The 14,538-nt window shown below is 52.7% G+C and overlaps 6 protein-coding genes across 6 annotated transcripts; 4 read left to right on the forward strand and 2 right to left on the reverse strand.

Moving 5' to 3' along the window:
* Positions 1–1,207: 1,207 nt before the first annotated feature.
* On the forward strand, positions 1,208–3,292 carry P152DRAFT_415495 (major facilitator superfamily transporter). Its single transcript, XM_033677049.1, has 3 exons — positions 1,208–2,017; positions 2,126–2,644; positions 2,705–3,292. Exons 1-3 carry the CDS (start codon positions 1,502–1,504, stop codon positions 3,020–3,022), a joined length of 1,353 nt encoding a protein of 450 aa, XP_033535090.1. The 5' UTR covers positions 1,208–1,501; the 3' UTR covers positions 3,023–3,292.
* On the reverse strand, positions 3,083–5,080 carry P152DRAFT_457826 (S-adenosyl-L-methionine-dependent methyltransferase). The gene is made up of 4 exons (XM_033679311.1): positions 4,441–5,080; positions 3,869–4,384; positions 3,464–3,813; positions 3,083–3,406 (listed from the first exon to the last, which is right to left on the reverse strand). The coding sequence occupies exons 1-4, from the start codon at positions 4,657–4,659 to the stop codon at positions 3,244–3,246; spliced, it is 1,248 nt and encodes a 415-aa protein (XP_033535091.1). The 5' UTR covers positions 4,660–5,080; the 3' UTR covers positions 3,083–3,243.
* A 426-nt stretch (positions 5,081–5,506) lies between these two features.
* On the forward strand, positions 5,507–6,742 carry P152DRAFT_415502 (short chain dehydrogenase/reductase family). The gene is made up of 3 exons (XM_033677050.1): positions 5,507–5,690; positions 5,750–5,984; positions 6,037–6,742. Exons 1-3 carry the CDS (start codon positions 5,661–5,663, stop codon positions 6,561–6,563), a joined length of 792 nt encoding a protein of 263 aa, XP_033535092.1. The 5' UTR covers positions 5,507–5,660; the 3' UTR covers positions 6,564–6,742.
* A 205-nt stretch (positions 6,743–6,947) lies between these two features.
* On the forward strand, positions 6,948–8,527 carry P152DRAFT_507034 (Actin/actin-like protein; the record flags this gene model as incomplete). The annotated part of the gene is made up of 4 exons (XM_033682514.1): positions 6,948–7,424; positions 7,529–7,984; positions 8,097–8,411; positions 8,465–8,527. Exons 1-4 carry the CDS (start codon positions 7,119–7,121, stop codon positions 8,525–8,527), a joined length of 1,140 nt encoding a protein of 379 aa, XP_033535093.1. The 5' UTR covers positions 6,948–7,118.
* A 2,628-nt stretch (positions 8,528–11,155) lies between these two features.
* Positions 11,156–12,145, forward strand: P152DRAFT_457829 (uncharacterized protein). Its single transcript, XM_033679312.1, has one exon. It carries the CDS (start codon positions 11,279–11,281, stop codon positions 11,732–11,734), a length of 456 nt encoding a protein of 151 aa, XP_033535094.1. The 5' UTR covers positions 11,156–11,278; the 3' UTR covers positions 11,735–12,145.
* A 770-nt stretch (positions 12,146–12,915) lies between these two features.
* P152DRAFT_434597 (cysteine proteinase) lies at positions 12,916–14,524 on the reverse strand. Its single transcript, XM_033677493.1, has one exon. The coding sequence runs from the start codon at positions 14,395–14,397 to the stop codon at positions 13,411–13,413; it is 987 nt and encodes a 328-aa protein (XP_033535095.1). The 5' UTR covers positions 14,398–14,524; the 3' UTR covers positions 12,916–13,410.
* Between the last annotated feature and the right edge of the window lie 14 nt (positions 14,525–14,538).

Genomic DNA, 14,538 nt, shown 5'->3' on the forward strand with positions numbered 1-14,538 from the left:
ATTTGCGGTAGTATTTGGACCCCCGGAGCGCGCGTTTGACGGTCGACTTGGACGGGGTGCCTTGGTCGCATGTGAGGGACCGCGCCAGCTCGTTGTGAGTGACCTTCGGGTTTTTTTATTTGTTGTTGAAGATAACGGAAGTCAGGTTCCGTGATCATCTTGGTCGGTGTCCTTTTGGGAGAGACTTGAACGTTCGTTGCGTACCGAACTTCTCAATTGTGTAGTCGATGGTTGAGGGCGAGCATCCGACCTCGCGCGCAATCGCTCGTTTAGACATTAGGCCCGCGTCGACCATTCCAATGATTGCAGATCGCTGTTCTGGCGTAAGATTTGCATCCTTACGCCGATTCCCGCTAATTTCACCCAAAATTGAGCGTTCCATCATTAAAATTGATGAAGATATTGATCATCTAAGATCTAGAGTCGGTTTGACGCGTCTCGTGGTTGTTGGGGCCTGTGCACGATTTGACCGGATTACTCATTACTCTGACCCCACACAGTAGTTATTTGAGATGAGATCTAGGGAGAAACCTCTCTTTCACTTTTTCCTCTTTAGCAGTTCAATGACGATATTTGGTCCCTGAATCCTTTTGATCCAAACCCTCACAATCTCTTTATACAGTGGAACCTTCTCTGTAGAATCTGACAATAGGAACAGCCGGGTCATCGACGGAGATGGCCAAGCTTCGATCGCAAAAGGCTTGATCGACCTGGACTCGGTAAAATCGGCACATAACGAACCTAGAACCCCAACCACCATTGGGATCGATTGGGATCTCCACCAACAGCTGCATATTCGGTTGAGTACAGTTTAGGACTTCAACCGTTAACCGGCGGGGATGACTCCTAGCCAGGGCTCCAGGAGATCTCTGTTTTTTTTTCTTGTGGGAATTCCTGTGTTTCTTTACTCACTCAATCAACTGGTTAAGTCAAGCTTTTTCTCGCCTGCAAGTCGATCTCTATTTAGTGACGATAACTCGCATCTCATGTTTTCCAGTCCGCGTTCCTTTAAAAAGTCATTATATCATCCCCGGACTAATCGCGGGGTCATTGTCCCATCGAAAGTCCATGGTTCCGCATTTGCGCCTTTCCGCCTTACAACATGCCAACGAACAATGCGGAACTGGACCCAGAAAAGCGATCTCTTGAAAAGGAGACTTCACAAAGCTCTACAGCACCAAGACCGAAATCTCTCACAGACAGGACGGATGGCATATCTCGTCCGGGAACTCCTTCTACCGTTCATTCCACATCCAGCGAATCTTCCACCCCCATAGCCGCAGAGGACTCTCACAGGTCTCCTCCAGATCTAGGTCTCCGCCAGGAACAATCCTGTGCTAGCACTGTCCTTCCACCCCCTGTCATCGTCCCTCGCCACCAGCGTCGAGGCCTCCTCTCGCGCTTCACTCTCATTCCCGAAGTGACCAACCCCTATTGCTACACCGGCCGTACAAAATGGGCTGTCACAGCTGTCATTGCACTCTCCGCCGCAGCCGCCCCTATGGGTTCCGCAATTATCTTACCCGCCCTCGCTCTAATTGCTGACGATCTTGGTGCCACGCCCACCGTCACGAATCTGTCAGTTGCGTTATATATGCTTAGTATGTCCATCTTTCCACTATGGTGGAGTTCGTTCAGTGAGCAGCTCGGGCGGCGCTCCGTTTTGATCTTTTCGTTCTTCCTCTTCGCCGTATTCGCACTACTGAGCGCCGTCTCAACCAATATTGCCATGCTGATCGTAATGCGAGTACTATCTGGCGGCGCGGCGGCGAGCGTGCAGGCGGTAGGTGCGGGGGGTATAGCGGATATATGGGAACCAAAAGAGCGTGGAAAAGCAATGGGTATCTTTTATCTCGGCCCGCTATGTGGACCATTACTTGCCCCGATCTTTGGAGGGGCAATGGCGGAAACGCAAGGCTGGAGGTCCACACAGTGGTTCCTGTTTGCATTCGGTGTGGCCACAACAATATTGCTAACATTTGGTCTCCCTGAAACCTTACCGAGGAGCTCAATTCTGGTAGAGGAGGAGAATACGAATGACGTGGAGCCGGAAGATAATTGTAATCAGCCGCAACAAGAGAAGGATTTGGAGAATGCTATCACCGATGCCTCTGAACCTGCTCAGCCGGTTCGAACCACGAAATCGAACTCTGCTCCTCGAGTCGAACCTCTTACTAAAATATCCACAACTAAATCTGTCCATTTGAAAACCAAGCGGTTCCTTGGTTTCTTCCGTCGCTCCATCATCGATCCTCTCTCCATAATCCTGCTCCTTCGCTTCCCAGCCGTGGCTATTACAGTCTACTACGCATCCATTACATTTGGTTCCCTCTATTTCCTCAACATCTCCGTCTCCAGCAGCTTTTCCCATGCACCATACAACTTCTCCACTCTCATTGTTGGGTTGCTCTATATCCCAAGCAGCCTGGGGTATTTTCTCACCAGTGTTTTCGGTGGACGCTGGCTGGATTATGTCATGATAAGGGAAGCGAAGAAACGGGGAACCGTAGACGAAAGGGGCAAGCTGCTCTTGAGTCCGGTCGACCGGATGCAGGAGAACGCCTGGATCAGTGCGATCCTGTTTCCGGGTGCGCTCCTCTGGTACGGCTGGACTGTTGAGAACGGCATTCACTGGATCGTGCCGGTAAATATCCGCATTTAACATTCTCAGCCGTCTCATTCGCTTTGCTTACGATATCTGTAGATGATTGGCAACTTTTTCTTCGGCATGGGTTCCATGATCGTCTTCGCTATGTCCGCCACGATGCTTACGGAGTTTCTCCCCGGCCGAGCCTCCAACGGTGTGGCGGTCAACAACTTCGTCCGCAACATTTTCTCCTGTGTCGGCGCCCTGATTGCCGAGCCACTGATTGGAGCCATTGGGAATGGTTGGCTCTGCACAATATTAAGTCTTGTGGCCGTTATCAGCGGCTCCTTTGTCATCCTCACCATGAAGAAGTATGGGGAGGCTTGGAGACAAAAGATGACGGAGCAGTTGGAGCTTAGGGATACTGAGGATTGATGGTCACGACTTCTGCATTGTGGCGTTTGATGGGATAGTTCTGCTGCATTAGAATAGACTTGGCGTTTCTTGTCACGCAACGTTACACCATTGGGCTGGTATTGCTATCTATGGGTGGTGACAATATTAAGAGACGGACAAACAGGATTCGGTTGGGGTAGGGAGCGTATTATAGAACACCAGAAGACTTCATTTCATTGTCGAATAAAAACAGCGATTGTTCATTCTTCCATTTCCAGTTCCAGAATGGAGTACACGCTTCCGGCCGGCGTCTTGGTGTTCAACAGCTTCAACTTCGGACTGGCCTGCGCAAACAAGCCTTTCCAATCTTCTAGATCCCGCTCCTTACCATTGAAGTGGGTCATCATCACCAAGTCGACCATTCTGGTTCTAAATTAGCGCATGCTTAATCATAAAACCGAAACCGACCATCCAACATACCTGACCTGTGCCTCGTCCAACTTCGGAATAGCATTCGGAGGTGGGATCAATCCATCCATGATGACCAGCTTCGCCCCCTTCTTCATCGCCGGCAGCAGATTCTCGAGGATCTTCACCGCGTACTTATCGGACCAGTCATGGCAGATTTGGCGTAAGATGTACACATCCGCGTCCTTGACCGGCTGAGGGGTGAAGAAGTCCAACGGTAGGAACGAGATCCGGGATTTGAGCGGCTCGGGGAGCGCTTCCGCACCCTGCGCGACTACGTGCGGGAGATCTTCGACCACGAAGGTGAGGGAGGGATAGGCATTCGCAAGAGCGATGGATGCGTGGCCGGCAGAGCCGCCGATCTATATGCCTTAGCATTGGGGGTGGTATACCACCCGGGAGAGATGTTCTTCATACGTCCACGACTTTCCCATTGCCTAGCGCTGCCCAATCATAACCTTCCACCAAATGGCGCAGATGATACCTCGGACTACTCGCCATCCCTTGCATCAACCCCGCGAACCGCTTCGCCTTCGCGGGATGGTTTTGCATGTACTTGAACATGGGCATCTCCGTATCGAACGCGACGTTAAACCCGGTCTCCGTGGTCTCCGGACTCGCGCCCCACTTCGCCGTCGCCTCCGGCATCTTAGAGACGATGTGGAACGAGTGCTCAGAGTAATGGCCGATGTAATTCTGCATAAACGGGTCGTTGCCAAGGAGCTTGGACTCGGACGTGTGTGCCACGCTGCCAACAGTGGGCTCGGTGAAGATGCCGTGGGTTATGGCATAGCGCAGCACGCGCTTGAGCTGGGACTCATCGACGCCAGCAGCGGTAGCGAGCGCGGTGAATGTGATGGGGGCATCCAGTGGGACGGATTGCGCGATGCGAAACTGGTAAATCCAGCGCAGGGACGCGGAAAGGACGGTAGACTGCGAGTATCAACATATGATGGTCCACTGATGACGGCGGACGGATGGCTACTCACGCCTGTGGTCAGGTTGATCAGGCGCTCTCTCGGGCCAGTCGTGATGTCGTAGATGGCCTTCGACACATCGCGAAGCTTCTGCCGCGCTGCCTGTACATCCGGCGCCGCCGCATCGAAGTTCGGAATTGATCCGTTCGTCGTGCCTAGGAATGCGGAGACCGTCTTCGCCAGGCCTTGGATCTCGTCCGCTAGCTGTTCAAGATTTTGAAGGGGGGCCATTACGGAAATCGACACGAGAAAGGATTCAATTGATGACTGGGAATTGGAGAAAATAAGGAAGACTGATAAGGAAGTGGATGAACGAGCTGGGACGTGAAGTACCTATCTATTTTCATCACCCCACCGTTCCCCTCCAGTCGGACACGTTGATGATGCAGTTAATTGTGATACCGATAGGCTACCGCTGGCATATCTGCACGTTCTAGTACGTATGTGTGGACGGAACGGTCTAAGAGCTGTAAGCGGTCGGATTTATACACCATTCGAAGGCCGCGGATAGAGTTGTGCGATTCCGGTGTCTAGGATCATGCATAAGCGGCTTCGGTTACTGGGCTGACCTGAGCCGTTGCATATCGAACCAGGTGGGTGGGAATTAGTTGATCAATATACCGTAAAGCGACTGGCCGTTCACAGTTTGAGGGATTTGAAGCTGTACTTGTCGCATATGTCTGTCGCACAATTTGCCCAGTCCTTGGGTGTCTTATCATCAGCAGGATGCCTTTCGAACCACGTACCCTCTTCCCCGCACGGCACAAACAACCCATCATGGGGATATGGAGAGGGATGGTCCATACTTCGGATCCACCCTCTCAGGGCAGTGAAATCAGTCAGATGTCGTCTAGCTGAAGTTCGATATGAAACATGCGAACCTCACGTTGTGTAACATGTCGTGCGTGTGTTGTGTAACGCTAAGACGGACCAACAATGGGTGGAGGAGCCAAGGAATCTATTAGCCTTAGAGCCTCAGGTTTTAACTCCTGACCCCTGTCTGGTCGGGGGATCTCCCTGCCACTGACCTCATCTCGATGTTGCGCCGAGGCACTTGATCAGATTGATACCGACGTTTGGCCACCTTAGCATTGCGGGTGAAATGGACAGATTCCACACGGTTATTCGGAGTATTGAATTGTACTCCTTTGACACTGCTCCCATACCCTCAAGCTGAAGTGCCCTTGGACATTGTTAGAAACAAAACCATCAAGCAAGTCAAGATAGACAACATGGACTTGAACAGCCTATTCGATGTCAAAGTAAGCACCCGTTTCTCTCCCTCCCTTGGTATCTCCGTGCTAATTCAACACCATTTCAGGGCAAAGTTGTCCTCGTAACCGGCGGAGCTAAGGGCATTGGCCGTATGATCTCGGAAGGGTTCGTCCAGAATGGTGCCAGAGTTTACATCTCATCACGAGACGTCAAAGCATGCGATAAAGCTGTGCAAGAGCTGAACGCCCTTGGAAAAGGACAAGCCTTTGCCATTCCCGCCGATTTTTACAAGGAGTCGGAATGTAAGAGACTGGCGGACGAGCTCAAGAAGAGAGAGAAAGGTACGCGGCGACCACCGTATAGACCATGGCAATAGCTGACCGACTGAAATAGAGCTCCATGTCCTCATCAATAACAGCGGCAGCAATTGGGGCGCTGCATATGACGAATACCCGGACTCTGCCTGGACTCGCGTGCTAACCCTCAACCTCCAACGCGTCTTCACTATCACCCAGCTAGTCACCCCCCTCCTCGAAGCTGCCTCTCGCGACGGCAATCCGGCCCGCATCGTCAACATCGGCAGCGTCGACGGCCTGAAGGTCCCCTCGCTGGAGACCTTCGCGTATTCCGCTAGCAAAGCCGGCCTGCACCATCTGAGCCGGGTGCTCGCGAACCATCTGGGACGGCGGAACATCACGTCCAACACGATTGCGTGTGGTCCGTTCCAGTCGAAGATGATGGCGGCGACGTTGGAGAAGTTCCAGGGTATTATCGAGAGTGGAATTCCTTTGGGGCGGATTGGGAAAGAAACGGACATCGCGGGGACGTGCTTGTTCTTGAGCAGTCCGGCGGGGTCGTATGTCAACGGAGCCACGATAACGCTCGATGGCGGGTCGGTAATTGGGTCTTCAAAGCTGTAAAAGAACGGATCATGGATCTATTGGATAAGCATGGGCAGCACGGTCTTCAATATTTACCTATGGGATTATGCTGGAAGGGTTCCCAATCTTGCTTTAGTTACTATATAAAATTAGTGGCTTGTATATCAATCTGGAACTTATCCAAACAAACAAAAGCATTGGGCCTTTTGAAGATAGGCATTATGAATTCGATGTCAGAAAAAAATTCTTTCATTCCATACGGCAATCTGTTTAACTAACTAACTGACGTGGTGAACTGGTGATAAATCTCCTGTGATACCATATCGATGATATCGTGGACCATGAACCCCTGTAAACAGAGGAGGCCTTGGCGGGAATTCGAAGAGCACGTCGCGTTGACACTTCAACACCTGTAGGTATCTTTGATGGCCTTCAATACCTTATTTCCCCCACAACCATTCATCTGTTAGGACTACACCTAGTTGAACTGGCGAGTTTCACTTAATTCTAATCTATCCAGTATTCGTATGCCAGATCTACCCACCTCAACCCCTTCCCGTAATATCTTTCGGAATCCCAACACATCCATTCGACATGGGTTCACGCCTCCTAAACGCGCCCATCGTGCTCGATAATGGCAGCGGGACGATCCGAGCTGGGTTCGCAGGACAAGACCTACCGAAATGCTACTTCCCCTCCTTCGTCGGGCGACCGAAGCACGTACGAGCGTTGGCCGGCGCGCTGGAAGGGGATGTGTTCATAGGACCGAAGGCGCAGGAGCTGAGGGGGCTGTTGAAAATCAATTACCCGTTGGAGCACGGCATCGTCACGGATTGGGATGATATGGAGAAGATCTGGCATTATGTATATGCTGAGGAGTTGAAGGCGATGAGTGAAGATGTGAGTATAACCGGGAACACTTAGCTTCGGTAGGAGCTGGTGCTGGATATGGAGAATCGCATATGGAATTTGCATGGTATACGACCGGACTAACATATCTGCAGCATCCAGTCTTACTGACCGAACCTCCCTTAAACCCCCGCACGAACCGCGACATCGCTGCCCAAATCCTCTTCGAAACCTTCAACGTCCCCGCTCTTTACACCTCCATCCAAGCCGTCCTCTCCCTCTACGCCTCCGGACGGACCACTGGAATCGTCCTCGACTCCGGCGACGGCGTGTCGCATGCCGTTCCCGTCTACGAAGGGTTCGCGATCCCCAACTCGATCCGGCGAATCGACGTGGCCGGCCGCGACGTCACGGAGTATATGCAGACGCTGCTGCGGAAAGCGGGCTATGTGTTTCATACGAGTGCGGAGAAGGAGGAGGTGAGGAGGATAAAGGAGACGAGGAGTTATGTGGCAATTGATCCGGTGAGGGAGGAGAAGGAGTGGGCGCAGCTGCAGGGGAAGGGAGAGCGGGGGGTGGAGTATGTGTTACCGGATGGGATGAAGATCAAGGTGAGTCTCACCATTTCTGTAGTGAAGCGATTGGATGGTGGAGCGACAGGGGGAGAGCAAAGCGACTTCGTTACAGCAGTGGTTATGCAAAGTCACTGACACATCTTCCCAGGTTGGCGCAGAGCGTTTCCGCGCACCAGAAATTCTCTTTAATCCTGATATAATCGGCCTGGAATATCCCGGCGTGCATCAGATCATCGTCGACTCCATCAAGCGGACCGACATGGATCTCCGGAGAGCGTTGTTCGAGAGCATCGTCCTCTCTGGCGGATCCACGCTCACCAAAGGATTCGGCGACCGCTTGCTGCGCGAGGTGAAGAAAGTGGCGCTCAACGACACGAAGATAAAGATCTTCGCGCCGCCGGAGCGGAAGTACACGACGTGGACGGGGGGAAGTATTTTGGCGGGACTGAGCACGTTCAAGAAGGTATGTGGATTCGTTGGTCAAGATGACTACTCGCGGCTGACTCTATGGGATAGATGTGGGTGGAGAAAGACGAGTGGCAGGAGAATCCCGATATCATTCATACCAAGTTCTCGTGATGACGAAACGTCGGTTGGTATGGAACGACTTGTGCTATCTCGGACGGGTTGTGCGGATCGGACCATTCCTGGTGTCATTTGTGGTAAATCGCAAATGCATCACTGGCATTGGGAATGATTCTCAGGGACCATGGCGTTGGCCTGCGTCAACGCCATCCGTTCCCATCGGTCAGAACCCGACTGTTCACCCCTTGGTGGCTGGCAAGAGCGAGCTGTCTTCCCTTTGGATTTTCGGGTCCGCTTGTTAAATCTTCATCGAGCGTGATCTACCCTTAGCGTCCGCCGTCCTACAATGAGCGAGCAATCCGGCAATTTTTTGGAGCGCGCTAGATACCCCCGCATTCTGGGATTTTGATTTTTGGGCGCGCTCGCGGGAAGACTTTGTTGTTCCTCCCTGGAAATCTGGGGTCTAGCGCGGTTTTTTGGGTTCATGGTGTGATGATCCAAGGTTCGGGTCAGGGGATCCGGGAATGGGAGGATGGAACCCGAGCCGTCTCCTGAGGTTCACACTATTACGTACGATCTCCGAGCATGAGCTTGAACGCAAGCAAGGGAACAGCGAAATCTTTCACGAGGAGAGTGCGGGCTGCTGAGAATTGAGATGATTGTGCCATTTGTTCGTGCTGAAGGAATTCAAAAACTCGAAACGTGTAGAATTTGCCATTCTGGGGAATATTAGGCGATCGTCCTGTTCTGGGAGACAAGCCGCAATGCGAAACGTAACACCGTTCCTCCGTAACCTTTCCTAAGAATATCAATTGCGTAACGAGGTAATGCTGGTGCCTGGTAGTAATTTGGCATGCTGTGCCTCACAGTACAGTCGTCACAGACAAATTGATAAAGGTATGGAGTGACAGGAAGGGTCGTTCACCCACCCTCTTCAACCTTTCGACATCACTGTAGGGGGACAAATACCATTACTTAGCTGCACATGGTTGCGATATATTAGCCTGAATACCCAATGGGGAAGAGAAAGGCAAGGAGCGTAGAACCCTCGAAGAGGGAGAGATTCTTCGACCGACAAGCCGTAAGAGCGGCACTTCTTCTGAGACATTGCACGATAGACAACTTTTGGTGCCGTAACGCAGTCGAATACTCAACTGGAAATCAAATGGGACACGATAGCCAATTTTCGCAAGAATTGGAATGGACGACGCCATCTGCCGTCAGTCAGGATGCCGCATCGTGAAAACTCTGCTCGCCTCCACCGATGGTCCAGTCTTCGCCATCCAATTCGCATCGTGAAGTGCCAAAACCGCAACTGGAACCTTCGCAATTTCCAATGGGCGACACCCCGGAAAATCTCTTCAGTCACACGTTGTCTCGCATTCGGTCGTTAGTCAGAACGAGGTTTTCATTACCCCCAGGAAACCAGGGCCGGTTCCTATTACCCTCACGAAACTGACGCCCTCCCAGTTTCCTCGCAACGTGACCCGACGAAATCTTTTCATCGGTGGATGCCAGAGAGCGCACTGGCCAGTCAAACGCCGCAAACGACATGCGAATGGCGGGTCGACGGGGTCGCTCCCCCTCGCATGGCCCCCGGTTCAGGGCGGAGAGCGGCGGCTACTGCTAGCTGGGCGGCGTGGCCTGGGCGACATTCGCCAGTCGTTCCAGCACATGCGGCGCGCAATTCATGATGGAAGGATTCAAGTTTAATTGTAGAATGCATCATCGTATCGCATCATCGCTGAGGTGAAGCACAACAACCGATGGACCTCGTCGCAATGTCGACTTCCTTGGCTGGCCCCGTCGCGCATCGGGAATGGATGTTACATCTGACCAGGCTGGCGGAACCCTTTGGGGTCTGGACAAGGACTTGGACGCCGGAGAACAGCACATTGGCAATATTGTGCAATGAGAGCGACATCGAGCAAATGTCATCTTCTCAGTCAATAATGGGTTTTGGAAGTCGCAAAATTCTTCGGTTCCTCCCAATTGTCACCAAGTTCCTCTTCTAGGTCGCAACGGCAACCGTCCGGTAAAGTTCAGCATTCCTACGATGACATGACGGTATGACAGAATGATCCTAAGCAACGTCCAAAATGTCAAGCAAGGAAATTTCCTGGTCACAAGGCATGGCATGAGCGTCGTGGGCTTGTGGCTGTTTTCCAGGAAAAAAGTGCAGGGCTGCAGCAGTTGGGCGTCACCCACCGCGTCAGCCAGCGGCGGGTGTTCAAAACGGTTCGCCAGCGATGGTCTGACTGGGTCCATCTGGCAGCTCCAAGCTCCAAGCCAGGGCCCGGTCAGGATGCGGAGAAGGGCCAAGAAAGACGATCGAATGGGTCCCCAATTCTATTTCCAACATGTTGCCGTTAACTGAATAGCGCAACCACCGCTTTGAGGTACTTTCTGACTTCTGACGCACTCCACCACCATCGTGATGTTGCAGCTTCTGCAGAGTTTTCCCGCTGGGCGTGGTGAAGTGGTCCCATGGCCCTTGGATTTCTCGGTCCATCCACAGGAATGGGTCAGCCGTCTGGGGTAAATCCGTAAAAGTCTAAAAGTCTTTCAGCGCGTTCAATATAAATACAGCTCGGGTACCTGGACCTGAGTTTGCCCACTTTTTCTTCAGCATTTACCTCCAACATTAGAGTTCTTTGACCATACCTAACTAAAGTCACTCACATCTATCCAATAAATCTATCAAAGTCTATTTTGCGGTTCTCTCCCCAAGTCTATCACATCGGCCCTCCACCTCCCCACGTCAACCGTACGATGTCAGTTTCCTCATCGTCCTCATCCTCCACCATGGGCTCCTACCACATCACCGAACCCCACCCCTCCGTCCCCTCCAGCCACTACTTCCACTCCGGCCGCGGCGGCGCCGGCAACGTCACCCAAGTCGACCCCTCCCAAATCTCCTCCCCTACTACCGCCACAGGGCCCGCCTCCGCCATCCCCCTCCATACCAACCCCTCCGCCTATGTCGCCGTTGGCCGCGGCGGCGCCGGTAACTTCCGCCACGAGAACGAGCGCGCCATCTTCAGCTTCGACGAGGAGCTTGAGCGCCAGCGCAAGCTGACCGAGAACGCTGCGCCCGTGTACATGACCGGGCGGGGCGGAGCGGGGAACTGCTTCGCGTCGGGGAAGGCAGGAAGCGTGAGGAGCTCGCAGACGGGAGGGAGTGATCGCTCGGGGAGGAAGAGCCTCGAGGGCGCGTGGAGCCGCGTGAAGGGCAGCTTCAGTGGGGCGAGCAAGCAATAGCGCCGCGGTGACGGGGCTCGATTAACGACTTTACCGGATTGGGATGTCAACATCCTCGGCGCATCGGTCTGGTATTGATTTCTTACATGGTGTTCGAATGGATCATGGCTCGGAAAGCAGGGCAAACGAACAGGGCAAATGAACAGGGCAAACGAACAGGGGGAACGGGAACGGATGATCATCTTCAGCGGGAAAAAGTGTTTCAAAGACGGCATTTCGGGGTTCGCATTCGGATGGAGCTGGTGTATTCAGTCTCATGTCCTTTCTGGCATTTCTTCGATTTGAACGGTCGAGTTGAATTCCGGCGGATATACCCCAAGCCCCAAACGAGGGTGCCGCGCAACTGTGGCGAGACAGTTTACGATTACGACTTTATTGATATAATATAATTCATTTTTACTCCTCACTTACCCTTGTGCACTACTACTGAAGGAAGTGCCTCCTTGCTCCATCGTATTATGCACAATTCTTTTGAGTGAGGTACCTAGAACTGGAAGGATTACCGCAACAGCAGGAAGAGCGCGGCCTGGAAGTGGAAGCATCTTGTGAGCCTAATTTCCCTCGGCGGACTGGCTAGAAAAGCAACCGACAGCAGGGGAACCGGGATGAGCTGTTTCTGACTGTCTACAGACCGAAAGTTCAGTGCTCGCAGTGCAATGTTGTAGGAATTTGGAATATACCTATGTAGATTTCAGGGCCACGTCCCATGTGGCTGCAAAAGCAAAATCTGGGGAAGTAGACCCCTTGACGTCACTCGGCTTCCAACAGGGTATCGCACAGTCCTGTGCGACTGTCATTGTGAATTCGTGATAGTTCACGCCAATCACGACATTCATTCTTCAAAGCTGGTCCTTGAATATAATCCTGATACGGCCATAACCTTTGATCGTATCGTGTCGCTGTTCCAGACCGGTGGAATGATTCAGTGTTGTTGTCCATGACCTGAATAGCTATACGGAGTATTTCCCCTGTTGTTCCCCCCCTATTGTTCGCCTGGACAATGATCTCTCCCATCTTGCTACCAGGGCGGACATGATGGTGCTTGACAAGGCAGAATATATTCGGCCTGGATCCTCCCTCGACCTAGAACCCCAACTGTAAGAAAAAGAACTTCCAAGAGCACTACTACAAACATTTTATGAAGCAATTTCAAGGCATGGGTGGTGACAAGTGAGACGCAGGTTATGGGTTACCCATTCAGACCGGGTGCTTCGACTCGGCCCCAACCGTGAAGCATCATAGTCGATTGCTCGAAACTAGCTTTGCTGATAATTGCCGGTAGTCTGATGATGACTGGAGAGCATGATTGCGCCAATTCGTGGGCCTCGTTGGCTCGGTACCATGGACTATACGGGTATCCTGAAGGTGCTCCGACACCATTGACCGACTAAGCACACTCCAGACCATGCAGTATGGCGTCCACGTATGGCTGCTTTCAAGATGGTTGCTCTCTGCCATGCAGCTTGGGACATTTAGCACAAGGTCGTCGGAGAACTGCTCCCGAGATACCATGATATCTCCACCAGAGCGGTCTGTCAGATTTGAGGAGTGAGATGTGGAAATCATCCTCTGCCAGCAGGCTGAGTCCAGGTTTCTCCGTCAGCACCTCCCCCGCCATATAATTTTGATGGACAGACAGTGCAGTCTTCCTTGCTTTTTCACTTCCGTCCCTTGATTCATCCCTCCGATTTCCTCAGCGAGTTGTAATGCTCACCCAAGCCGAAACCATGGCGATAGTATGCCAGCCAGATATCGTCCTTTTCTGCCCCATTCTCTTTCTGTCGCCCCGACTCTATGCTCTCCACCCTTCCATTCCCTTGTACCACATGGATGGTGACCCCATACGCCCTCGCCAACGCCATCAACTCCAAATGGCCCCCCCACTCCCCCGTCTCTTTCACCTTCCGGACATAATCCACCAACGGCTCCTCCAAAAACGCCTCAAAGTCCTCTTTATGACTTTCGATATACTCCCCCGCCACCTCTCTCACCACCTTATACCCCCCCTTCCCTTCCTCCCCATCGTTCACCACGGCAACCTCAATCTTCGGCCGCAACCCCCGCTCCCCTAACTGATCCGCCACCGCTGCATACAAACAATGTCCATCCGCCCTCACCTCCCGCTCCACCAACCCCCGCCTCCGCGTCTCCGCCAGCATCGCCGTCCGCTCCTTTTCCCGCAGGTCCGGCATTGACGCCGCTTCTTCCGCGGCTTGTGCGGCGACCTCGTCGCGCTCCGCAGCCCGTCGAGCAAGGCGTTCTTTTTGCCGGTTGCGTTTGCGGGGTTGGGGTTCGGATGTGGAAGGTGGGTTGGGATCGAGGGTGGTGTTGGCGAGAGAGGATGTTAGGGAGGCGGTGGGATCGGTGGCGAGGTCAGATTTATACACACCATTTTGCGATGGGGGTTGTGTAGTGTTGGGTTCGGTAGGCGTATTATTGTCTAGGATATCTTCTTCCGCGACGTCGGCGGTCTCGGATGGGGTAGGATCGCCGTTCAATTCTGCGAGTTCGCGGGCATGGCGGTCTTGTAGTTCGCCTTCTAGACGATTGCACTCATCGGTCACGCCTTTGCGGGTCTTCTTGGAGGCGTTTTTCTTCTTCTGCGCGATGCGAGATTGTAGGTCGCGCAGCTCTTTGGTGTGCCGGGAGACAAGAGCATCCATTATGAGCGAAGGACAGAGGGGTCGAGCCTTATAGGAAGTGTAAACGAGAGAGAAAGGCTACACAAAAAGATATGTTCCGCGACAGAGGCTGAATTGTTTGGCCTAAAACTGAGAACGCATGTCGAGGTCGTCAAGTAATTA

This window comes from Eremomyces bilateralis (assembly GCF_010015585.1).
Source record: "Eremomyces bilateralis CBS 781.70 unplaced genomic scaffold P152scaffold_7, whole genome shotgun sequence".
Taxonomy (NCBI): Eukaryota; Fungi; Ascomycota; class Dothideomycetes; order Eremomycetales; family Eremomycetaceae; genus Eremomyces; species Eremomyces bilateralis.